Source organism: Camelus dromedarius, chromosome 25, assembly GCF_036321535.1.
Source record: "Camelus dromedarius isolate mCamDro1 chromosome 25, mCamDro1.pat, whole genome shotgun sequence".
NCBI classification, from domain to species: Eukaryota; Metazoa; Chordata; class Mammalia; order Artiodactyla; family Camelidae; genus Camelus; species Camelus dromedarius.
The window spans coordinates 9,016,119-9,043,974 of NC_087460.1; the positions used below are offsets into that span (position 1 = coordinate 9,016,119).

Genomic DNA, 27,856 nt, shown 5'->3' on the forward strand with positions numbered 1-27,856 from the left:
CTATAGTGTTTGTGTAGAGAAATCAGCTAAAGAGAGCCTTATGGGGGTTCCCTTGTAACTCACTCTTTATTTTTCTCTTGCTGCCTTTAGGATCATTTCTTCATCCTTGACTCTGGCCATCTTGATTATGATATGTCTTGGTGTGGGTCTGTTTGGGTTCTTCCTGTTTGGGACCCTCTGAGCCTCCTGTGCTTGGATATCTGATTTCTTCTTTAGGTTTGGGAAGTTTTCAGTCATGATTTCTTCAAATAACTTTTCAATCCCCTTTGTTCTTTCTTCCCCTTCTGGAACCCCTATTATGCATAGATTGGCACACTTTATATTATCCCATAGGTCCCTTATATTGTTTTGATTGTTTTTTATTTGTTTTTCTCTCAGCTGTTCTGATTGGGTGCTTTCTGTTGTCCTGTCTTCTAGGTCACTTCTTTGTTCCTCTGCATTATCTAGTCTGCTTTGTACAGCCTTCACGTCAGCTCTCATCTCAGCAAATGAGTTTGCTAATTCTACTTGGTTCTTCTTTATAGCTTCTATTTCATTTTTGACATATTTTATATCTCTAAACACTATTTCTTTTAGTTGCTTCAGTACTCTGATCACTCCTTTTTTGACATCTTGATCTAGTAGGCCATCAATGTCTATTTCCTTGATTGTGCTTTCAGGGGATTTCTCTTGGTCTTTTAATTGGGAGTGGTTCCTCTGCTTCTTCATATTGCTCATATCTTTCTGGCACTGTGGCTTAAGGAGTATCAGTTATCTAGTTCTCCTGGAGATGGTGTGCTCTTAATTTTATCGAGAAGTCTTTGTGTCTTCGCCCTGTTTTATGAACTCAGCTTGCTGTTTTCAGAGGCCCTCTGTTGGCGCCCTCATCTGCGCTGCTCCCAGTGGCTGTCAGCTAGCAGATTGCGCCCCGTGCCACCACTGGGTCAGGTGCTGAGCTCTTTCCCTGTGGGTGGGAGGGTCACTCCCCCTTCGGATGCCGCAGTCAGATGCTGCACTCGGGCAAGGCAGGTGGGCGGATCATGCCCCCTCCCAGCACCATGGTCAGGTGCTGCATTCCTGCCAGGAAGGCGGGTGGCTGCCCGCCCTCTCCCAGCTCTGGTAGCTCTGCTGCTCTGTGCAGCTACCCACTTCGCCTCGGGTCGGCGCTCCGAAGGTAGGCTCGCAGAAGACCACGGAACTGCCCCATCCCTGCTCTGTGCCAAATCTCAGCTCCTTGTTTGTCTTGGCAGCATGAGTTCTCTGAGGTGCCAGAGCAGAAAGATCCTATCTGCCTTGGGCTGTAAACAAGTCTCAGTTCTGCCTAGGAGGTTGTGGAGCCCCCGCGTGCAGATTCAGGGCTCGGCCCCGCCCTCGCCCGCGTGCTGCGCACAGGAGGATATGGCGGCTGTGACTGCGCCCCGTCTCTCTTCTCACAAGAAGCGCCAGTAATGGCAGCGCAGGTCTGAGGAGACAAAGGCTATGGCACCCCTCCCCCCAGGGTACACTAGCCGTGTTGCTTTGCTTTTTTCACAATTTATGGGGGACCGAGGTTATTCTGCTCCATATCCCCTCCCAGCCATGGTGCGCATCACCCTGCAGTCCCCCGGGGCTGCCTCAGTGCAGCCACCCCAGTCCTCCGCCCAGCTCAGGCGGCCCGTCCCAGCCCCAGCTGCCAGCTTGCGTCTCGGGCTGGGTGTCGCGGGAACCCTCTGTGCCCATTTAACTCAGTTCTGTTGGTCAAGGGGTGCTCGGGGCAAATCTGAGCCTTGGAGGCTCCCCCTCCATCCCACTGGCCTCTCCGTTGGAGAGAGGAGACCCAGCAAACGAGCGCCAGTCCTCCTTTGCTGCTCCCTCCCCACAGGATCGGTCCCACACTGTTTTGCTTTTTCTTCTTTCTTTTTTCCTTTTCTCCTACCAGATTTTTGGTGTCTTTGTCTTTCGAAGAGGGCGATGTTCTGTCGGAGTTTAACAGGTGCTCTGGTTGGCTGAGTAGGTCTGAAGATGTGAGTTTTGGTGTATTTGTGGGAGAGGGTGAGCTACAAGCGTCCTTCTACTTTGCCATCTTGCTTCTCTTCCTCCTCTCATACCTTTTAAATTTTATTTATTTATTTATTTTTCATTGACATATAGTCAGTTTACAATGTGTCAATTTCTGGTGTACAGCATAATATTTTAATCGTACATATACATACATATATTCCTATTCATATTCTTTTTCACTGTAGGTTACTACAGGATATTGAATATAGTTTCAGACCTTTTTAGGGGTGCATTTTCTTGGAGCTTGTGTGTGTAATTTCCCACTTGAAAAGGTTTATCTGGTTCTACTTGAGAAGTTTCTGTCCCCCACCTGGTATCTGCCTTCCATATTGCAGTCTTGCTGCTGCTTTAGCAAGGCATGAATTTGAATTTCCCCCTGTTGTCTGTCTGCGTTACAGTTTTCCTGGTTTGGTACCAAGCACCCATACATTCAATGTGTCCTGCTTCCTCCAAGTCAGGTGAGACTGAAGCCAGTGCCTTGGGCAGTCCCCTGAAGAGCCAGAATGTTGTATGCAAATTCCACTCTTCTCTTTCCTTCCTGAAGGAAAGTATAGTTGTTGGGAATTTTCTCTTGATGACACCACACTGTGCCAAGAAAGGGATGGCGTATGGTGGGTTAAGTGCAATAGACTTTCCTACCTACTACCATGCACCTCTTTTGGGGCTTGCTTTCACTTGGGGTGCTATAATCTCTTAGCAGGTTTCTAGACTTCTTACAAGTGAAATTGGCCCTTATATTGTTAAGTCATTGCCTTCATGAGGGAAGGAGGGCATAGGATTTCCAATTCTGCCATCTTGCTGATGTCACCACACTGTAGTGGTGTTTAAAGTCTTCCATCTAATGACTCTAATCCATGTTACTTATTTATTTATTATGCTTATTCTCCTCCTTTTTTCCCCCCTGAAATGTTGTTTATTTTCATTTTAACTATTTTGATTGTGCTAATTAGTCAAAGACTTGCTAGAGGATGCAATTCTTTCCCCTAAATTTTCTAAAAACATTTTCATCGACACTGCATTGTAACTTTCATTTTGTTTCTATTTCAAATGTTTTTGTGTCCATAGCCAGATTCTAAGCACCTTTAGAGCAGTTTATCTTAATTCTATCTTTTGTCTCATCTATGTATATAATTTTAACCAAACTGTACTGTTTGGTTAAAATTATCCTTTAATCTTTTAAAAAGCAGCAAGATATACTTGTTGAGAAGAGTGACTAGTGGCATCTGCTTGATGTGATCCTAAGCACTTACCACCTTTTGTTTGATAGTATAATCATTATACTTAATTAAGTCTTGGGTGGAGTTATTTATTTTTCTCAATTTAAGAAATAAGTGATAATAGTGTCATTAATGATGGAGGCCCAAATAATGGTAATTAACATGTAAATCTTAGGACTCCGTTTCTATATTCCCTGTATTTGGGGCAAAAAAGGCTTAAATTAGTTTATATTGAAGTTTAGAATCGGGACATCTTTCATGAAATTATAAGTCACATAGTGGCAAGTAATTTTTTGAACAAAAATCGTAAAAGTAATTTTGATTGAGAATTTTGATTTGTGACCTACGATAGCACTTAATTGGTAATCAGTTACTTCTAGGCAAAAATAAATTATTATCTTGTTTGTTGAATTTTTGTTTGAAATCTGGTACCTGCTCTGCCTGATATATAGGAGGCATTCACTAGGTGTTTATTGAATGAATGTGTCTAGTTATTCTTTAGATTCATGTTGTTGATGTTTACTGAACCCTTAGAGCATGTAAGCCATTTTCACATCCTTTATTTTATTTACTCTTTTCAAAAATGGTGGTCTGTAATCATTCTACTCATTTTTCATATGGTTGTTTCAATAGACAAAGGAATTTGTGTAAGGGGTTTAACAATGCCAAGATTTAGTTTTTTTGTTTGTTTTTTTGTCAGCTAGTAACATTTTCCTCTGTATTATAGAAATAACAGACAACATACTGACAAAGCATTTAAAGGTTTTATTTTTAAAGATTCCTTGTGAATTGGGTTTAATTTTACTTTGGTATTTTCTTCCTCTAGAATCCACCAAACCCACCTGCATCACCAGTAAAGTCTGTAGTTGATATCAGCAGCAATAACAATGTACCCTACAGGTAAGAATTGTAAATAGCCTGTTTATCAAGCTTTTAAATAATAGAACAAGGTTCTGATTTTTTTTTTTTAATTTTGCAGAAAAATCTTGGAATATGATCCTGTGTATTTATGTAGTGTTTTCTTAAGTATTTGATATACTGAATCAAGTATATTTCTTTCTTTTTTGCTTTGTTGTAATTGTTGACTTGTGAATATTAATTTTGCTAATTTATTACAAGGCTTTCTTTGGTTATTGCAGATTTTTTTGACTACTTATCTAAGTAGTAGAGAAATGCTTTGGTCAGGGGTGATAAATACTAATTTGTGCAGATATTCAGATCTACATTTGATTTTCAGATTAAAGTATTGAGGACATTAGAACATAGGAGGAGGACTGTTCCATAATGCCGTAGACCCCAGCGTTCCAGAGTCATTGTGCCAGCTTTGCTTCACTGCATTCACTCTCAGTTTAGTGCTTTCATGCCTAAGTCTAGCCACCCTTTTTTCCTATGGGCCACTCCTTTCTCTATACATAAATCAATATCCCTTAGAATGGCATATCCACTGACCATTTGTGTGTATATATATTTCATAGAAATGCAGGCACAGTGAGACAGATGCTGGAGTCCAAAAGAAATATAAGCGAGAATGCACCACCATCCTTTCAAACCCCTGTGAATACAGGTAATATTCTTGACACTGAAATACATTTTCTTAGGAATTGAAGGCTTTGGTTGTCTTTTCTTACATTCTCTTGAGGTTGAAACTGAGCACAGTTGTGTGAAAGTGAGTCCTAAGCACAAAATTTTAATTGAAAATCAGGATAACAGATATGCATGAAAATACAGAAATTCAAATCTCTTCTGTAGTGGTTCTCAAACTCTTGGGTCTTCATATCCCTGTATAATCTTAAAAAATTGTTAAGTATCCAAAAGAGAGCTTTGTTTATATGGGTGTATTAATTGAGATTTACTATGGTAAATACTAAAACATAAAATTTTTAAATGTTTATTTATTCACTCACTTAAAAATAATAACAAACCCATGTTATGTACCATAAGTAACATGTTTTGATGAAAAAAACTCCTTTCCAAGCTTAAAAAATTAGCAAAAGGAGTGTTACTGTCTTAAAGTTTTATGTATCTCTTTTATATCTCCCTTAAAACATTAAGATGGCTGAAGGTACCTGGATTCTCATATCTGTGTTCAGTCTGCTGCAATTTGTTGTTTTGGTTGAACTTTGTGAAGAAAATTCAGCTTCATACAAATACGTGGTTGCTAAAGGGCTAGCCTTTTTAGAGAATTGTAGATATTCTTTGACATAGTCAAGTAGTAGTTTCTTAAAGATTAGTTGCAAAGCGAAATCAGAAACCACACCAGTAAGCTCTTCATTAGAATTTATTTGTCTGTCTTACGCTTGGATGGATCTTTTACTAATATCATTCATTGATCATTTAGAAATATTCACTGAGCATGTCTTCCAAACATTGGCATATTTCATTAATAAGTTTTTTTTTTTTAAATCATATTTATTTCACCATCAGTTCTTCTCAGATAAGTATTTAAAGATTTGGGAAGCTATAGACATTTTCCCCAAAGTTCGAATTTTCGTTTTTAAAACTCAAATTTTATTATTGCCAATAAATACTGTTGTTTTCTTTGAAGTAACTGCCTTATATGGTTTATTTTCAAGAAAAAATTTGCCAGATACCCAAATGTGAATAACCACGGTATGTAAGTCATTCTTTTAAGTAAACATCATCTTCCATCAAAAAGGCTGTTAGCTCAGCTTACAGCTCAGTCGGTCATGCAAGCAGTTTTCCTTCAGCCAGCAGTCCTACTTTGGCATGCAGCAGTAATGCCTTATGTGTACTTCCTGTTTCTTCACATAGAATATTAAGACGACCTATACTTAGGGGTTGTGATTTAACAGAAGAGTCTTTACTACTTCGGGTCATGAACATTCTTAAATAACACTGGTTTTGTTTGTTTTTTCAATGTGCACATGTGGTATTAAAGAATGCAGTGAGTTTGGTACCACTACCTTGATTTTTAACACTGAGGCATCAGAAGTTTTATTCACCATTGCTTTTGCTCCATCAGTGCAAATGTCTACACAGTGAAAAAGTCAAATAATGTTTTATTATTGTTATGGAAATAGTTTTGACATTTCAAATTCTTAAAAGGATCTCAGTAACCCCTAGGTGTCTCCCTAGACCATACTTTGAGAATGGTTGCTCTAGTGGACCTATGATTTTGGAAAGACTACAAATCAATGAGAAGGAAACTTGGTCCTTGATTTGTTCAAATGAGGATAAACACAAATGGTTTCACTAAAATTACTATAAAACTTCAGTGACCAGCATTTTGATTTTCTCTGCTCTTTGGTTTCTGCTCCTTAATTCATCTCCCATCTTCACTGCATTATTTTCCACATCATGTGACATCAATAGAATGTTAATAGAGGCAGCCTCTCAGTAGTTCCTCTCCCAGGGAATTAAGTAAAATTTAATCCACAGATACAGGTTTCACATTGTTCAAATGATAAAATACCATGACCAACGTTACCAATTGTTCATTAATGGTACTCTTTCTAGATTTCCTATTTGAGTTTATAAATTTCCAGTGTTCTAAGGCATTCATAATATTTGCAGTGTAGGTTCGAAATTATCTATACAATTTTACCTAGTTTTCAGTGTTTTTTAGTTGTTTTTCCAATTAGTTTCTCTGAAGTAAATATAATAATTTTCAGAGACTGTTTTATACTGAGATAGCAGTCCTCCATCTTAATTATAAACCATGTGCTGTTTTCATAATGTACCAAATATAGATGCAAAAATGCTTCTATGAATTTAATCTAAGAATTCCAGAATTTAAATCTTGAATTAAAAAATTTCATTATGAGAGACTTTATTGTATATATCGCAATGCATTAAATTTGTATTATTTTATCTTAGCTGATAGAAGTAGCTATTTAAACTGATACTTCTTTTTTCTTTTTATAGTATCTTCAACCAATCTTGTCACTCCTCCAACAGTTGTCAGTAGTCAACCTAAATTACAGACTCCAGTGACTTCGGGTTCTCTGACAGCAACATCAGTTCTTCCTGCACCCAACACAGCTACAGTAGTTGCTTCTACTCAGGTGCCTAGTGGAAATCCCCAACCTACAATCTCTTTACAGTCTCTACCAGTGATTTTGCATGTACCTGTTGCCGTATCCTCCCAGCCTCAACTCCTGCAAAGCCATCCAGGGACTTTAGTGACCAATCAACCATCTGGCAACGTTGAATTCATTTCTGTACAAAGCCCACCTACAGTGAGTGGTCTCACCAAAAATCCAGTATCCTTGCCATCCTTGCCAAACCCCACTAAACCAAACAACGTTCCTTCTGTGCCCAGTCCTAGTATTCAAAGGAACTCTCCTGCCAGTGCTGCGCCGTTAGGAACAACACTTGCTGTACAGGCTGTTCCAACAGCACACTCTATTGTACAAGCCACGAGGACTTCTTTACCCACAGTAGGCCCGTCAGGACTCTATAGTCCAACAAATAATCGAGGTCCTATACAGATGAAAATTCCAATTTCTGCTTTTAGTACTTCATCTCCTGCAGAACAGAGCAGCACTACCACAACAAGAATTGGTAAGTCAGTATGTAGGTTGAATAATAGAAATGCAAGCATGTTAATAGTCTATAGATAATTGAATGTGTGTGTGTTAGTGGCTAGCATTATTTGACAAACAGTAAATAGAATTTCACAGAGACTGTTTTCATAAGCTTTTTGTTACCTAAGAGAAGTAACGTAAAGTGGGATTTGAGAGAGTTTAAAATTAAAAATTCACTCAGTTAGGAAAACTACTAAAAGATGAGTTACAAACGGCTGGGTGAATTTTTAATTTAAGCTTTGTAGCAATCATTATGAATTACTTTTATAATACATTTTCCAGGAACATCTGAATAGAACAAATATATTTTAAAGTATCTAACTGACATAATAAATCCTAATAGGAGGAAAATAAAAACCACATATCTTCCCTACCCGTCTGGAAAAATCCTATTGTGCATTCATCCCTCATACCTTGCAAATTTGAATGGTTTAGAAGTAGGTCTTTCCTCTTTAATTTACTACATAAAGTTTGCTTGCTTCCTGTTTTCACTTTCATGTGTTTTCCCATGTGACATATTATATGATTATGTTTAGATATGTGTACATACTTTGAAGTACTGCCAAAAGGAGAACTTGATTGTACTTGTATTTAAAGTCTGTAAAGCTCTGTTGTCTCCCTTGTTCCTAGAAAGTGTACATTTTGTATGCATTCTTGAACTTGCTTATTCTTCATTTCTGATTTCACATTTATCCCCACTACATTTGGAAAGACAGGAAAGAATGTGTAGGCATCATATGTATAACAAAATTGCAACAGTATCTGTCTCATTGACATAGAAAGTGACCATGAAATGTAAGAAACAGATTATAAAGTACAAAATTACTTTTACAAGTGAGATATATAAGCCTTGTTTTTAAATTTCTCATGTTGTCTTTAGTAGTGTACTTGCTCTCTAAAGTATATTTTCTCATGAAATCGTGATAGTGTTTCATAGAGTTATTGAGAGTAAATGAATGAGATAAAAATTAATATTGGTCTGAAGTAGAATATCGCCCTCATAAAGTTAATATCTAAGAGCAAATCTGAAATTTAAAATATATTATTAATATTAATATTTAAAACTTAAATATTTGCATAGTACAGTAATAGTGTTTCTCAGCATTATCTGTTATCACATCATTCCTTAGACACTAAAGATGCTTACTTTTAACTCGGGTCAGTGAATGAACAAGATTGGTGGGGGGGTTACTTCATAGCTCTCTAATTTCTTTTTCTTCTAATCCTTACTGTTTTTTAATGTCAGGTGGAAGGTGATTGTCATGGACATTGTTTTATGTGATTTTGGAGTTTTTCTTATATATGAAATTTTGAGCCTAAGTTGACATTGTTTTTCATTCATGGTCATAAAATAAGATATATTCCTAAAAATAGAACTTTCCCTGAAAGACTATGACCTGAAAAGAAATAAATAACTTGAAAGATTATTTTGTTTAATGTTATGGATACTAGTACCCTAAACACTTCTATATATATCAGAATTATAATTAAATTTCATTATCCTGTTGACATTTTTATGCACATTTGTTGACCCAAAGGATATGTTTTCCGCAAAGTTATCTAGCTTAAAGCACTGTTAGCTGTAATGAGTGTCAGTCTGTTTTGTTTTCATTTAATTACTTGACTGTCCTTATTTTTGTATATATTAATAGTTTTCATAATCATTATTAATTAGTGTATCATTCTACTTTTATAATAATATACATTTATACTTATACTTAAAATTTTATATTTTAACATATATTTATTTAGCACCCAGAACCTTGTGCATGCTAATAAGCATGTACACTACCTCTGAGCTATATCCCTCCCCACAAGGAAAGCTTCATTTTGAGTTCTATTTAGAATGCTTACCTAGATTTGAAAGTAAATTTTTAGGTATTAACCAAAAATGTTAATGATAACCTTTGTATGTTGTTCATAATGTTAATTAGAATGAGATCTTATGAGATATTTTCTTTGATCATGCATCATTTCAGGGATGCCACAAATGGCATTAAAGTAGGCATTGAGCTATTGAGGCTTCCCAAAACCTACACTATAGCCAAATAGCAAATTTTGGCTGAGTATGAAGGTTGAAGCCAAACTTTAATACATCCATAAAGTGATAACTAATTAGTTACGTAATTAAAACTTCTTAAATTCTATGCTTCTGTAGGTATTACTTACTTAACAAGAACATGTGCTGTGTAACTAGACAGCATGCATTTGTATGCATTTTATTATAGCTCATGTATCCTCATAGAATAAGTCAGTATTTTTTGTGAAATGTAAAGTAAAAATTGTCCTAAGGACTATTTGGAAATTTAGAGGCCAAATTATAGCTAAGTTCATTCATTCATAAAATATTGAATACCTGTATTCTAAAATCCTGCAGATGTGCAGAAATAGTCCCTGTTCTAACCAAGCTCACAACCAAATAGGGATATTGGATGTTAAATAAATAATTAATTATAAATGTGAAGAGTGTGGAGATATGCAGGTTTCTGTGAGAGGATATGGGAGATCTGGAGTGATATGACCATGGAATGAGTAGAAAGATGGTGGAAAATAGGATTTTAAAGGATTTTTACTGAGAGGAGTGTGACATCCATGAACACTGGCTGCAGTGAGGGTAGTGGTTTCAAGGGAAAAAAATGGAGTTAGGGAGACCAGTTAGGAGACTCTTGTAGTGATCTAGATGAGAGATGGTATAAAAATGCTTGAACGAAAAAAAAAAAATAAAAATAAAAAATAAAAATGCTTGAACGTTGCATTCCATTCATTTTCATACAATTATCCTAACATCTACTAAGGGGCACTACTAATTGGCACTCTTGTAAAACCCTTTTATGATGCTGGTAAGACTGCACTGTTGGTTAAAAATGACAGTATCTTTTAAGAATAAAGAGATAGGGATGTTTCCCATATGATAGAAAGATTTTGAGGTACAGTTTTTGATTTTATACCCTACCAATTTTATTGCTTGATTGATTTATATAACTTTTTACTTTCAGAGTTCATCTAAAGTAGATATTATAGTAAAAGAAAACAAAAAAGATGCAGTGAAGCTATAAAATGTGACATTAAGAATCAAGAAAAAAACCTGTAATAAAGGGATAGGAGAAGTTAATTGAAAATCTGGAATAAGGAATATTATTACAGCTCTGTGAATAATTAACTCCTTTGCCCTGAGACAATTAGGTCAAAGAGAGAATCATGCTGGATAACAAAACTCTCATAATTATTAGTGTGTAGGGATGTGTGGGTGTGTAAAGAAATAAAACATTTTATTAAATACACTAAATCTTTCCTGAATCTTGAGTAGATTTTGTATGAGGATATTTCAAAGAAAGTAAGAATGAAGCTCCCTCACCTACTTGGCTTCTGAAGTTAACTTTTATTTTCAGTTGAAAATGAAAATCATTTAAAATCCAAATGAACGTGTTCTAACATTGTATATATTTTAAAAATAGGTAGTAAATTGCTGATATTTTGGTAATGTCATCAGTATATTTTAAAACTTGCCATGTAGGATCAGGAACCTGGAATTAGTTTTTAATTAAGTAGTATTTCAGGAACCTCACAGTTTAGAACAGATGCTTATTCATTATAAATGAAGTAATTTTAAGATTAAAAAAATATATATAATTATTATTCCTACAAAAATAACTAAGATAATTCAGATAGGAAGAATTTGTAAGGGCCTCCTTTTTACTTCCCTAGCCAAGAAAAACATCTTTTTAACAAGTAGATATTTATCCTTATTTTTTGATGTATGGATTTATATATGAATATGTAAAAATACATAGTTCTATCTCCTATTCTGTTTTTTTTTTAATGTAAGTGATTTACTTTATATGTGTGTTATGAAGATTTATAAATGAAAGGAATGCCATATTTTGACCAAAGTTTTTTTTGACAGAAAGCAAGGATGGGATATTTCAACGTTAGAAAACTCCTATTAATATAATTGACCACATTACCAAAGAGAAAAAATGCTAAAGTAGATGCTAAAGACATTTGATAAAATTTAATACCCTCTCTTTAGAAATCAAGGCAGAAAAACATGCTAGGTTTCTGTGCTGTTTTTTAATTCAGCTAACTTTCATACAGTTATATAGTTGTAGTTCTACACGTACAACTTTCATATGTCTGTGTATATGTGTATGTGTGTGTATGTATGCACACACGTATACATATAACACAAGTTAATTGAAAAATGAATAAAGAAAAATCATCTTTGAGCTCCTGAGGTTATGCATGTGTATTTCATCAGAATCATTGTAACTGTTTTTCTAATGAATTTATTACGTTTTTGCCATGTTAATTAGATATTTTTTTCTCCAAAGGTATATAGTATGGAAGGATTATATTTTATTTAACTATTCACTCTTGTTAGAACATTTAAGTCATACATATCTTAAATTATTTCCCTGCAATATTCCTTAGGATAGAGATAAATATTTCTGGATCAATGAGTGTGTGAAGTGTTTTGATCTCTATTGTGAATTTGCCCTTCCAAAAGGTATTGTAGCGGTGTTCTGTGAGAGTCCATTTACATATGTAACATATTGACAGACAAAAAAAAATTGGAGAAAATCAACATGAATTATTGTATATTAAGCAACCCATCTTTTCACATTTTGTAGATGCCTTTAAAAATAGCTGAGTTTTGTTTTGTTTTGTTTTTTGACTCCTCAGAAAACCAGACAAACAAAACAATAGATGCTTCTGTTAATAAGAAAGCAGCTGATAGCACATCACAGGTAAGATTTTTCCTACTGTTTAAAAATAAAATTCTAACAGGAGATTGGATTTCCATCAGTATTCTTTGATAAAATGAAAATTATTCTAAGTCTGTCTTTTACAACTGTCCATAGTTTTTCAAACAGCTTCTCTGTGTCTTTTGACAAGAATTGAGTTTCTTTGCTTAGTAATTCTCTTAGAGATAATATTAGTTTATTAAATTAATAAAAACTGCTTGGATTATATATAATCGACAGCCTAGTTATCTTCCTTCACATAGTGTGAAGTTTTAGTCTCCACATGTAATTTCTTCCTGGCCCATCTATTTAAGAAAGTTGTACTGGTTTATCATATCCTTCTCCCTGCCTACCTCCCACCCCCTGCCTTGCCACTGCCAACACACGCAGAGACACCATTTTAGTTTCTTCAAAGCTGATCAGAAGTAGCTTTATGGAAAGAAAATCTTGGTCTTTCTGATAGCTTATTAGCACTTTGCCAGTCTTGGTACTTTTCCATGTTAAATTTTAATCACCCAGGAATGGAGTAACTACTTTTTTCCTGTATTAACAATGTTCACCATCCTTCTTTTACAACATTGCTTTAGATGTAATAGATTGATGGAAAGTCATTAGGTTGTTGATAGTTTAATTTTATTTTCTTCCCTTCGTCTTAATCATATCAAGAAACCCCAGTATTTTTCCTAGAAAATGGAAAAAGTCAGGCATGAATAAATGACATGAATTTTAAAATAAGGGTACAGTGATCTTTAATTTTGACTGTTCTCCTTTAAAGTGATGGGGTTTTAGATCATGCTTTATAGATCAGACTAAAGCTACTAGAAGTATTTTATTTTTTACAGATTTTAGCAGTCTTTGTATATGATATTGAAGACCAAAGTTTTGATTGTTTCTGAGGGTGTCTTATAGTAGCTATTTTTCAATTAGAAGTATATGGAGTACTTTCTGGAAGACATGGTATAGAGAGAATGTTGATATATTCAGTGACTTCTTTGTGACATTTATAGGAAGCCTAACTTTATAAAGTAAACATAAAACTAAACAAAAAATTAATGAACATCTTTATTTCCCTCAGTAATTTTTTTTCTTATTTGTTTGGACACACTAGGTAATATTTCAGGACAGGAAAATAGACATTATGATGGCTGTTTGATCATTTTATAAATGATGATTCTTCTAGAATTGTACTGTTTAATATAGTATCCACTAATCACATGTGGGCTATTTAAATTAAAATTTAATTTAATTTAGCTTTAAATCAAATTAAAAAGTTAACTTTCTATGTCACAGTAGCCTCATTTCATGACCCAGTAGCCACAGACATAGCTAGTACCTACCGTATTGGAAAACAAAAATGTGGAACATTTTCATCATTGCCAAAAGTTATACTGAGTTGCTGAAATAAAGTGGTTGTAATGTTGTAAACATTTAAGTGAAATTAAAATTGATATAAAAGTTTGCTATACTTTTAATATTCTTATAAAATTCTTTACTTTTAAAGATATCCTTTTTAAAGAAAAATAACAAAACAAAATAACATAAAATCTAGTTACACCCAACCTACTTACTATTTTCTAGAAATTCTAAAGCATCATGTATTATTCCCCACTTCAGAGTTCTAGAATCTAAAATATTTTACTTTACATTGTACTGTACAAGTTACATCTTGATGAAACAACTTGTACCAGTTGATCCAAAAGACACCTGAAATAGTGAGTGACTGCATCAGACAGGGGAGAGACAGTACAACCAAGTGTTGAGTTCTCAGTGGAGAGTTTATTTGACTTACAGGAAGAGGAGTTCAATACCATTGTATGAAAAACACATATAAGTAGGTAGTTTGAGTCGGCAGCTAACCTGCTAAAGTAATGCCTGGTCGAAGAAAGCAAAATAAGATCTTTAGATTCCCCGTGTGAATTTTGTGTGTCCAGTAATACATCGTAAGCTCTTCTTTTCATGATTTGTGAACCAGAGGCTCTGAATGCTGTGTATTTAGCCACCTGGATCCCCTCTATTAGCAAACCAGGGAACTAGCAGATTCCCTCATCTTAAAATCACTTCTCATTTATAACTTTGAGTGCCAGTTATGGATTTAAATAATAAATGTAATATACAAGTTTTATAAGCTATTATGGAAATATATATGTGCTGCCAGTTGTAAATCCATGCTTTACTAGCTTTTTGGGGGTATAAATATAATCTTTGTTGTGCTGAGTACCTTGATTAACACAACACTATGATTTTTTAGGTATATTAAGAAATTACTGTTAGCTTTTTACCCTGTATGTTACTTAGTTGGGATTAGAATCTAGTGTGAAATACGTAGCCTGTGATTTTTTAGACTTAACTTTCTAAGTACATGGCTAACTTTTTTTTTCTGCCAAATCTTCCTTAGTTCTGCTTCTGAACACTTTAAGGCTATTATAAATTAGAAGGAATCTGGATGGCTTGTGCGGAAATGATTGTTGTTCAGATGTAGCTAATTAGAAAACAATTAAATATGTAAAAGATTCTATTTTGCAGTCCTTGAGTGAAGATTTCTCCAACGTCCTCCAAATAAGTAGTAACATATTCCATGTAATGAATTATTATTACGTATTTTATTCATAGATCTCATTTCATATAATGCATTATTAATATGTTTCATATAGTAAAAAATAAATTTATTCATTTATTCAGATTTATTCATCATATATTGTAAAACAGTGTAGAATTCTTTTTTCTGCTGCATCTGTAGTTATATTGCTGTTTTGAGAGACTCAAGGTCCCCCTTAATTTTGCTGATTTTGCTAGAAAGACTACTAAGACCCATAACAGGTTATACTCATGGTAATGGTTTATCACAGCAAAAGGTAGAGAACAAAAACAGCAGGAAAAAGATATGCGTCAAGTGAGGTTTAGAGTGGGCAAGCTGAGGCTTACACCTTCTCCCCTACCCAGCACGGCACAGGATGTGCTGTGTCTCTGGTTATTAACTGCAGAGACGTGCTGAGAGTCTTTGCCCAGAGGAGCCTGACTGAGTGTTAGGGTCTGTCTTTTAAAGGGCTGGTCATATAGCTACATCTTTCTGCGTAACCAGCCATGGCAGTCAAAACTCAAGACCCCAGCAGTGAAACCATGTGTGTATCATCAGTTTTGATGTTTGTGCAGATCAGTCCTAATAAGCCAGTATGACACAGTTCATTGTTTAAGATGTACCTATGAAAATGATTAATTATTGATGTAAACTTTCTAAGGGCTTCAATCCTATTAGCTAACCAAGCCTCAGTCACAGTTCCCGAGTTCCCTTGGAGAGAGGTGTGTGGAGTGAACAACCAGGTCTTCTGTGTTAACTTCTTTTGCAGTTGTAGAAGTACCCTTCTCTAGACTTTCAAGTATGTTCTTGTTATTTGTTTCATTACCAAAACAAAACAAAACCCCAGACACCTCTACAAAGCCAGTATCTTTGCTTTCTTGAAATTTTCTTAGTATTCATTTAGTGAGAGTAGTCATTTTGGGGAAGGACACATGATTATGTAACTTTTTAAGTAGTTTCAAATTGAGAACTTCAGTAATATGTGTAAATGCAGATATAAGCATGTGATGTCTCTGATTACATAAGTTTTCTCAGAAATGATGGCAGAAAAATGTAAATATGTCTGTTTATTAATCTGCACCAATTACAGCTCTAGAGTCAGACAGTATGGCTCCTATCACTTAATAATGGATGAGCCTTGGGTAAGTTATTTAACACCTTAGGTTTCTTACCTAGAAAGTATGGCTAATGCTGGTCCCAACCTCATAGGATTATTGTAAAGATTAAATTTACTAATGAATATTAAACATCACAAAGCCTGATAGTAACAGTGCCAGCTATCATGACTATCTTATAATTGCTGTTAATGATTATTGAAATAAGTCAATTTTATTTCTCAAGAAGAAAATATAACCAGGGAACTGCCTGTAGTATGTGATAATAAATGAATTTTATCAGTCAGGTTATGATTAATGAAAATGTAATTCAGTAGGTAAGACCATTGATTATAGACCTTCTCTTCCTATTATATGCACCTTATAATAGGGCATCAAAATATATGAAATGAAACAAATAAAATTAATAAGAAATAGACAAATTGACCACTTTATCATTTTAAAGTTTACCTCTTTGTATCTTACCTAACATTAATGTGATTACAGCAGCTTTTTTATACTTGCTTTTTCAAAAGTGGTTTTGTGTGCTTGCATTTAAAGTGCGTATGTAGGGGGGAAAATTTATTTCTTGATTTCTTGATGGGTTATTTCATCTGACAGTCCCTAATTTTGATAGGAAATTTCAGTCTCTTTAGTTAGTATAGTAATTAATGTGGTTGAATTTAGGCCTGCTGTTTTGTAATGTAAAAAGTTTGTTTTACGTATTTTGTTTCTGAGTGCTTTTTTTCCCCTACTTTATTTTGTGTTGATTTTTTAATATTCTATCATAATTTTTCTGTTCTATTTTAAATTTTCATTTTGAGATTTCTTATTTGTACTTTCATTAATATCATATGTTCCTTTAATTCTTTGAATTTTCATTTTTAACAGCTCCTTTGAAAGTGTGCTTAATTCAACATCTGGCTTCACTTGGAGTCATTTATACTGACTTTCTTTTGTCTTTAGTTGGGTTCTACTTTACTGGTCTTTTTGCATGTTTGTCTAGTAATTTTAGATGAATTTAAAATTTAGTTTTTAAAGTGGACCTTATCTTGAAAAGTGGACCTTACAGATCTGTTGTTATATTCTTGAAGGATTTTGAGTATAATATATTATAAAGTAATTATAATATATGAACTAGCATTTATTAAGTGGTTACCATGTGTCATGCCTGATGTTGAGTTCTTTGTATGCATATTTGGATTAATCATTATTATATCCAAATTGGAAACTGAGTAAATGACTTTTTAACAAATTCACAGAGCTTGTAACTGTTGGTACTAGAAGATACACTCAGTCTTTTTGACTTGAAATTCTTGGTTCTTTAGGTCTGTCTTGTACTGCTATTCTTTTTTGTTGCTATTATATAGTTGAATGTTTTTTAACATTTCTAAGGATTTTGGACATTGGTTAACTTTGGTCAAATTGGATGTCAGCTGATGGTACCATAAACTATATCCTATCATACCATACCATTCTTTAGGGGAAAAAATAGATTATTTTATGTAATTTAATTCTAGCTTTGAAGTTGCCTTTGGTGTTTTTGTGAATTAATATTGATAATTTAGTATAGGATTGGTCAACATTTAAATGTTAGAAAATGAATTATGTTTATGTTTAATCACTTAAAGCACCTAGTCACTTTAATAACTATATGCAATTGATAGTGTGATTTAGAAAAAAAGAATTTCTTGTGAAAAGATTTCAAAATTATATTTTATGTGGCAGATGTTTAGCTCATGAATATCCTTGAATCATTTATCTGACAAACACTGTTTCTTCAGGTAAAGCCATTCAGGGGTCCAGATTGAACCAGGCTATGCATTATCCTTGTTTTCCCTCAGTATTACTTTGTTTTTCCCTTATGTCTGCCAGAGTTTCCTTTGCAAAATGCAGGTGTTTTGTTTTTCAGAGTGGAAAAGCCACAGGCAGTGATTCAGGTGGTGTCATTGATCTCACAATGGATGATGAAGAGAGTGGAGCTTCACAAGGTACTTAAATATAAGTAGTCATACTAAGGAATGCTTAAATACCATTTTCCCCTTTTAATCCATTGTAATACTCAATGAATACAGATCTCTACAGCATTATGCTTGGTATATTTGTATCCTTTTCAGAAAGACAGTTTTTAAGATTAGAATTAAAAAATAGAAATCAAATCTTAAATTAATACAAGGAAACATAAAGGAAAACAGAGCAAGTAGAATATTTAACTGATGTTACACTTCCCTTTTTATATCTGTTATGTCACTTGATCTTTACAGTAACCCTATAATACTCATTTTAGAGTTGAGGATAGATTCAAAGTACAAATTAAACCAGGTCTTCTGACTCTAAATTAAATATTTTTTCCATGTGTGTATATGTGTGTATTTTAATGTATATGTTAAATGAAAGTCATGTTGAAAAGCATGCACATCCAAAATCCTCAATATTATTCTGAGTTATAATATTTAGAAATTATATTGAGTAGGTATTAACCAATAGTCCCAGCTATTCTTCCACAGTGTTAATAGCTGTTCTGTGAATAAAAAGTTCCATGGTTAAATATGATTGGGAAATGCTGAGTTTAAATTATATGGATTTTTCCCTTAATACAAATTTCACTGAGCATTTACTATGCTAATTAACAATGTAAATCTCCAGGAATGATTCAGACTATAAAGTATTTCTCAGACTTAACGGTGCAAAATAACTTTATTGATGGACAAACTTTTTAATGATATAACGCATGTGGAAGATCTAGTGGGATCAGGTGCCAGTTATTTTACCTTAAAGGCATTAAATGTAAAAAAAAACTAGAGATTTTTAAAAATTCTGTTTTAGGGAATATTTCAGTTGGTTTTAGGAAAACAAAATTAAGTAGCTATATAATTCACTATATGACAGTAAAGTCAATTTTTTTTTGTATAAAACTGGTACAAAATTAGAAGATTTATATCATCATTTGTTAGAGTTGAATTCATGCCAGTCTGATTATTGTTAAAAAGTTTCAGATTTTCTGCTTGATTTCACTAATTTTTTTATAGACAAGTTTTAGTAGAATAAATTCCCTAGAGCACAAAAATATCAGGTTATTTTTTGCGGGGACACAGGTAGGGCGGGTTCTGGATAAAAAAGTAAATTAAGTGAAGTTTGTTATGGTGCTCTTGTCATTTCCCTTTCTAACACCGCTGCCTCTTGGAGTCTCTTTCCATTGCCCCACCGTTGAGAGTTACTTGAATTCTCCCATTCTGAAGTGCATTGTTCTCCATCAGCACTCAAGTATTAAAGAATCAGTTGCTAAGGCCTTAATTTAAGCTCATTATATTGAGTTAGAAGAAGGATTCTTTCATTTAAAAAAATAAATAAATAAAACTGTGTTTTCTTTAAATGTGAATTAGAATCTGTGATAGAACCAACAGTGAATTACTTAAGGTCCTGACTTGGTTTTCAAATTGGAAAAAGTACACTTAATTAAAATTCAAAGAAATTGTTCTTTTAGTGGTAAATGTGACTGAATGACAAGGATAAACTTGTGTTTCTCATTTTTTTCTACCAATAATCATATTGTCTCACTTTTAATTAACAGACCCTAAAAAGGTAAATCACACTCCTGTGTCAACCATAGGGTCTTCTCAGCCGGTATCTCGACCATTGCAACCCATTCAGCCAGCACCACCTCTTCAACCATCTGGGGTTCCAACAAGTGGCCCATCTCAGACAACCATACACTTACTACCTACAGGTAAACTTGCTGAATCATTGAACTGAAACTTTAGTTTTGCCTGCAGTGAAATATGACTATGGAATTGAGTGGAAAGATTAGACAGGAAATTAGCCCACTTTGGTAAAAACCAGTGGGTGTGATTGCTATTATCACATGATAAAAATATGTTTGATTTCATGAAAAACTGCCAAACTGCCTTCCATAGTGGCTTCACCTGGCATTTCCACCAGCAATGAGTGCGAGTAACTATTGTTCCACATCCTTACCAGCATTTGGTATTGTCAGTGGTTTGGATTTTCACCATTCTACTAGGTGTAGTGGAATCTCATTGTTGTTTGATTTGCATTTCCCTGATGACATATTATGTTGAGCATCTTTTCATGTGCTTGTTTGCCGCTGTATATCTTCTTTAGTGAGGTGTCTATTCAGCTCTTTTGTCCACTTTTTAATTGAATTTTTCATTTTCTTATTGTTCACTTTTAAGAGCTCTTTTTGTATGTTTTGGGTAATGGTCCTTTATCAAATATGTCTTTTGCAGATATTTTGTCCCAGCCTGTGGCTTGTCTTCTAATTCCCTTGAGATAAACTGGATTTTAACCTTAATTATGTTAGTAATAAATTATAAAAACTATAAACTATTAAAAATATTATACAGAAAATTAAGAATAATTCTCATTGTTATTTTGAAGATGATGTGTGTTTTTGAATGCAGTATGACTTAATTTTGCAGTCTTAAGTAGAAACACTGATACAGAAGGTTTATAAAGGAGACTTTATATATGTCTTTGTCATCTGCCACTGTAAACAGCAGAAATGAATATAGTTTTGTGGAAGGGATGGGTGTAATGATTCATTCCAATTATAACCAAGAAGTTGTAATTGACTGATCAAACAAGAATTTTTAAATGATTCTTAACTAGGAATAGTTTTAACTGCCATAACACTACCATCAGAAGATATCTGCTAATATTTTACCCCCTCACCTCTCAAGAAGATGAGACATTTTCAAGATGTAGCTTGTATCTCCTAAGCTGTTTGGAAGCCGATCAAAACAGTTTATCTTCTTCATAAAATAGCCTATTGATTAAGAGATTTATCTGTCAAATGCTTATTAAGGAAAATATTAAGCTCACAGGGAGTTTTATGCAGTGAATTAAATCGACAGTCACCTAACTGAGATAATTTAGAAGGAAATGTCATTATGTACACCCATGAACAGTGTAGATAATAAAATAGGGAATAAAGAGATGAAGAGGTAAATATTCCTCCTTGTGTACTTCACTTTCCTCCTCTTTCGAAAGGCTCATGGAAAGTTAGGATACATACAGACTGCAGAGTCTTTTTATCTTTGTTGTATCCAGTGTTTACCTCTAAATTTATTATAGAACCCATTCTTCTATATCAAAATATATTTATTACTGATTTTTATTATATAGTTACTACATGGTCATTTGTAAAATGTGATTCTAAATCAGAGTTATTAACAAGAAACTATTAACTTCTAAAAATCATTATTGTATTTCCATGTCAGTGAACATTTAGGACTCATATTTTGATAAATATATATTAATATGATTCAAGGCATTAATGTTCTCTGGAACATAAATTAGGAGGAATGCCATAGTAGAAGAGGAAGAAGCCTGTATTTTAATGGCTGTTTTACTGTTTTGCATAAGAGATGGTTTCGCTTACCTGAAGAAAATGTCAATTGTAATAACCAGTCAGTTTCTTGAATGGTGGGAATACAGTTACCCTTTTGGATTTATGCCCATTGGTAGAAGGCCCGGAGGGCCTAACATTCTGCTCTGCTAAGAATAATTTAACATTGAGGAAAGGAAAACTTACTTTTTTAAGTCACCCCTACAAGATCATACTCTCAGGCTCTAAACCCTCCCTTAATCTTCATATGCTTATTTATCTAGTCAAACTAGAGTGGGAAGGGCATTGGGCATGGTTGAGGTGCTCTTTTCTTCTGAAGTTTGGATTATAGTAATAGTAATCTTGATTGGCCCTGTCATATCTTTCATGGTTATAGAAGAAGATGCTTCTCTCTATTTCTCCTTATTATAGTAAATTAGATTTTGTGTAAAATTAATTATAATTTAATACTGTTTACTTAGCATAGAATTTGCTTCATTTTTAAATATATTTTTCTGCTTTTTTATTAGCTCCAACCACCGTGAATGTAACACATCGTCCAGCAACTCAGGTTACCACAAGACTCCCTGTACCAAGAGCTCCTGCAAACCACCAAGTGGTTTATACGACTCTCCCCGCACCTCCAGCTCAGGCTCCCCTGCGAGGAACAGTTATGCAGGCTCCTGCTGTTCGGCAGGTCAATCCCCAAAATAGTAAGAGCCTCTTTTCTTGTATATGACCCCAAGTTACATGCAGTTCTGTAGCATTTAGTTGGAGTGGCTTATATTGATTGACATTAGATTTAGCACAAAGTGCTAAGTACATTAAAACTATTACTAATTCATTTTCTTCCATTAGGAGAGTTAAGGAGAAAACTTGTATATTATATGATTTGTGTTCTACATTTTGTCTTCAATTTAATTCTTTATGGCCTGTACTATCACAGAGCCCTATTTGATGTTGGTCTATACTCTATTAAGAGACACCATGCCTTATCAGCTGACTTTTCAGCAGAAACTCTACAGGCCAGAAGAGAGTGGCACGATATATTAAAAGTGATGCAAGGGGGAATCTTACAACCAAGAATACTCTATCCATCAAGGCTCTCATTCAGACTTGATGACGAAATCAAAAGGTTCACAGATAAACAAAAGCTAAAAGATTTCAGCACCACCAAACCAGCTTTACAACAAATGTTAAAGGACCTTCTCTAGTCATCAAACCATAAGAAAAGAGAACAAAAAGAAGAAAGAGGAAAAAAAGAAACCTACAAAAGATTGCTTTGGCTGTTCGGGATCTTTTGTGGTTCCTTATAAATTTTGGAATTGTTTATTCTAGAACTGTGAGGAATGTTGCGAGTATTTTAATGGGCGTTGCGTTGGATCTGTGGATTACTTTGGGTAGTGTGGCCATTTTGATAGTGTTGATTCTTCCAATCCAAGAGCACAAGAAATCTTTCCATTACTTTGTGTCATTTCAGGTTTCAGAGTATAGGTAACCTCGTTGGTTAAGTTTATTTCTAGGTATTTTGTTGTTTTTGATGTAATGGAAATGTCTCTGCCAGTTATAAAATTCTGGTTTTTAAAGTGGAAAAAAAAGTGAATGAAGGGCCACAAATGGCAAAATATCCTTTTTTATGGATGAGTTGTATTCCACTATATATATATATATGTGTGTGTGTGTGTGTTATATGTATATGTATGTGTATATATATATATATATATATATATATATACACACACATATATTGCTTCTCCATTATATATTCAACTATTATGTGCACTTAGGATGCTTCCATACCTTGGCAATTATAAACAATGTTGCTGTTTAAAAATTTAAAAATGGGAATGGTTGTTTGTAACTTAGCCTAGTTGGAGATAATGGTAAAGGATAGCTTCCAGTGAGAGGTATAGAAGGTAGCTGAGATATAAAAGATGGGAAAATGTTAAAGGTAACTTCAGCTTCCCTGTGTGTGTGTGTGTATGTATCTATATATGGATATATATATATATTTAGTAGTAAAGTGTATCATACAAACAAGTTTATGTAAAATATATATTTAAATTTTGAAGAAAAATAACAAAAAAAACACCTATGAACTCTCCACCAGGCTAAGAATTGGAGCCTTATCTGTTACAAGTCTACTGTATACCCACACTCAATTGAATCTCTCTCCCTTTGCATTAACCTTACTTATTTGGCTTTCTATAGGATTTTACAATCTATATAGGTATCATTAAAAATATTTAGTGTTGCAAAATTTAATATCAAGGACAAGTCTAGCTGTTTAAAGAAACTTCAATAATGCTATTATTAGGTAATGGCTTCTAGGAGAAAATAAACTAAGCAGAGTCTCTGGGTCACATTTTAGCTTCAACTCTCAAGTTAAAAGAGCTTTCTCTGGGGAAATCACTCAGCATTGTCATGAGTGAGTTCTGGGAAACTGGGTTCACCACAGCCAGGGTACCTGGCAGGTACTAAATGTATATAGGAATATGCTTGGGCCATACATGGGTGGCTTCTAAATTTTCTCCTTTTGTTGCCCTGATGTACGTCAAAAGAATTTTCAGTTGGATAAAATAAATAAGTATCTTCAGCAGGGCATGGAAAGAAAGAGAGGACCCTCATTAACACAAGACCAGGATAACTTAGTTGAGATTTCTGTACTAAAGATAGCAGAGATCTTTGTGAAGATAGCTTCAGTTTTTCTGTCTTTGGAGTCTCACTGCTCCATTCTGGCCTGTTTACCTTCTACATGTTATGTACCTCCAGTATTTCAGGGTTCTAGGGGTTTCGGTTATAGTCCTCTTGGTAGGGACTGCATTTATTTCTCTCCTGTTCACTGTGTCTCCTGTTTCCCTCTTTCTTGATTTTCTTTCTTTTGTGGGTAGCATACATCCTCTAGTGGCTACTTGATGAAAGGTTCATGGAGGTAGATTTTTTTTTTTTTTTTTTGGTTGCTTGCATAAATGAGAATTTCTTTATCCTCATGCTTAAATGACACTTTGGCTGAACATGGACTTCTCAGTTAGAAATATTTTTCCTTCTGAATTTTAAAAACATCACTCTACTGTTTAATAAGTGTTCCACCAAATTTAGGGCAGAATTCTAATTTTATCCCTTAATTTTCTTTCGTAGGTGTTACAGTTCGAGTGCCTCAAGCAACTACGTATGTTGTAAACAACGGATTAACCCTGGGATCAACAGGACCTCAGCTCACAGTGCATCACCGACCACCACAAGTGCATACTGTAAGTGTGGGTGTTTGGCTTCACAGAGTTCTCACCTGCAAAGCTGTCAAATACTATGGTAGTTAGCATTTGTTCTTTAAACTAATTATCTCAAAAGGAAATGACAGGTCTTCTGTTTTTCCAGCAGTTTACTGAAGAAAATAGACCTTAGATACTTCTAGGGATGCTGGTTGTCAAGGATTATTGAGTTTGCTTATGGAGGTTTGCAGTGTATAAGAGTCCACATCTGGGACTTTTAACTCATGGTGAAATTTAAAAGAGCATTTTTGAATATTAAAAAGTATTTTTTCATGTTCTAACTTTATTTTTTTATCAAAATCTTATGCTAACTCTAATTTAGCATTGCCATCACTTTTTTTTAACTTTTAATCTTTTAATTAAAACATTTTTTTTAATTTGACTGTAATTGATTTACAACATTGTGTTATTTCAGGTGTGCAGATTCAGATTCTTTTCCATTTTAGTTTATTACAAGATACTGAATATAGTTACCTATGCTATACAGTAAATCCTTGTTGTTTATTTTATATACAGTTGTGTTAGTTGTGTGTATCTGTTAATCGTACTCCTAATTTATACCCTCCTCCCCTTTCCCTTTGGTTAACCATAGTTGGTTTTCTGTATCTGTGAATCTGTTTCTGTTTTGTGAATAAATTGATTCATGTTATTTTTTTAGGTTCCACATATGAGCGATACCATACAATATCTGTCTTTCTCTAACATCACTTTATTGTTTTAATAATCCAGTGGAATTGGAAATTCATTTGTTAAGAAATAATAGAGAAAACCAAAGATTTCTCCTTAGAGTTAATCTCCAAAACAATGTCACATTATCCTGTGACAGGATTATAACAGTATTGGGTGTGATGCACCATGTAAATGGAAATGCCAGTTTTAGAGCGGGGAGGAGATTGAGGCTGATACCACTTTTTAACCAAGCAAAGCATCTTATTTTACATGGACATAATAATGGCTAACATTTGTTGAGTGCTTGCTATGTGCGGGCACTGTTAATATACTTGATCCTTACACAGGAATTCTGTAGAACTCTTGCTCTCCTTTTTTAGCCTTTATTACAGATACGGCAGCAAATGCACAGGATGGCTGAGTAACCAGCCCGAGGCCAAACCTCATAACAACTCACACATACCCGCTCCACAGCCTGTGCTTTTGGCAGCTATTATTTTATTGTCCCACTACAATGAAAAAATTAGTATTAATGGGGCGCTGGAAGTATACGGGGCACTCTACCAACTATTGTACATGTATTATTTTATTTAATCCTCACAACCCTAATGAGGATTGATGTTCTCCTTTTGATAGAAAAGGATACTGTGTCACAAAGATGTTAAGTGCTTTCTCAGTGTCATTTATCCAAGCTAGTTAAGAGGCAGAGCCGGTTCAAAACTCAGATTTTCTGATTCCATCTCCTCCAGCATGTTTTCACAGTGTTTCAGATCTGGCCCTCTTAGGGTATGTGGCAAATACATCGTTACTGTTGTTTGCAGCTGCGACTAATTTATTTCATTCCATATTCCTTCAAGAAATATATAGCAAAAATTTCTTACTTATACCACAGTTTTGCAAATTTGATGACCCATCAGAGCATTTTGTTTGTTTATTTGTTTTTAAATAGACTCCGCGTGTATTGTCTTAAGAATAAACTGTGTCTCTCACAGGAGGAACATTCTTTTAATTTAATTTAATTTAATTTTAAAAACATTTTTAAATGGTACTTTTCAGATATAAATAAAAGTAGGAAGAATAGGATAACAGTCCCCACATATCAGTCACCTATCTTCAACAGTCATCAGCACAGGGCCAGCCTTATTTCATCTATGGTGCCACCCACTTACTCCCACACCTTTGTATACACTGGGTTACTTTGAAGCATATCCCTGACATGTTATTTTATCTGTAAAACTTCAATAAAAACCTCCATTGCAATGGCAAAAACAAAACAGTAACTCAGTTGGCTTAACTAGTTTTGGGATATGAGCAGACCCAGTATCCTAGAATTTAATTTTAAGAATTAAAAAGGGATATTAACAGGCCACTTAAGCTGTTCTCATACTCCTTAAATTCCTGCCCCCTCTAGTCAAGTTTATGGCTTTAGCCTCCTTCTCCTAGATCTTGCTAGTTGTGTGTTTATTTAATATTATTAATTTCAGAGAGGAAATACAGCAGCATGACCTAGTATTCAAATCAGTCCTGCTTCTTCAACTTTCGATGTTTTATCTATTTGAACTTGATTTTTTTCCCTCTAACTTTATATTTATTTTAGCTTTTAAACTGTGGATTGTATTTTTTCCCAGACATATATCTGAGCATATGAATGTCAGCATTTTTACATTCCTTGAAATTATTTGACATATCCTTTTTGAGTTGTTACTGTGTGCATGTTACTAGCGCTACACTTTGAGAAGGCATGGAGATTAAAAAGATATCAATTCTTCACAAGATTCACTATTTAGTGCATGCGAATTTAATGAAATGCAAATTAAAACATAGTTTTTGTTAAATAAATATCCATTAAGGAAATCTTATTTGTTTCATGACTTCCAAGCTAAAGTCAGTGAGCAATGATATGTTTTGCTTAAAAAAAAGACCATTTATATCCTTGTTTCCTGCTCTCATCATTTGAATCTTTTTGAAAAAAATTTATTACTGTATTTTTAAAATCCAGGTATGATAATAATAATGTCCAGTGTTAGGCAAGTCAGTTTGACTTCCTAAGCTTTGTATTCATCCTTTTTCATCATCTGGCCTTAACCAACCTTTCCAAATTCATACTTTCTTCTTCACATACCCTATGTCTAAGTAAAAGTTAATACTTGTTTTTGCCCATAAATCCTCTCACTTACCTATCCTCATGCCCTTGCTCATATTTTTGCCTGTTGGCAGAAAGGTACACAACTGTTTCTACATTTCTGAATTCTTTCACAGCCCAGTATAAATGTCACCTTTTTCATACAGACTGACCAAGAACATAATTACATTTAGCATTTAATGTGCTTATTTATAAGAATATGCTACTGTGTTTATATGGACAAACTTTAAA

The 27,856-nt window shown here is 34.2% G+C and overlaps 1 protein-coding gene across 2 annotated transcripts in view; it reads left to right on the forward strand.

Annotated features, from left to right (window-relative positions):
* Nucleotides 1-27,856, forward strand: part of ATF7IP (activating transcription factor 7 interacting protein) — a 95,139-nt gene that overhangs the window by 62,210 nt on the left and 5,073 nt on the right. Inside the window, exons 7-14 of one of the 2 annotated variants that reach the window (XM_010988881.3) lie at nt 4,063-4,136; nt 4,712-4,800; nt 7,122-7,760; nt 12,467-12,531; nt 18,110-18,188; nt 19,769-19,924; nt 22,075-22,257; nt 24,683-24,795. In XM_010988881.3, coding sequence (XP_010987183.1) covers nt 4,063-4,136; nt 4,712-4,800; nt 7,122-7,760; nt 12,467-12,531; nt 18,110-18,188; nt 19,769-19,924; nt 22,075-22,257; nt 24,683-24,795 — 1,398 coding nt within the window. The remainder of the gene's footprint in view (nt 1-4,062; nt 4,137-4,711; nt 4,801-7,121; nt 7,761-12,466; nt 12,532-18,109; nt 18,189-19,768; nt 19,925-22,074; nt 22,258-24,682; nt 24,796-27,856) is intronic. The other variant, XM_064479061.1, reaches the window with a different exon arrangement.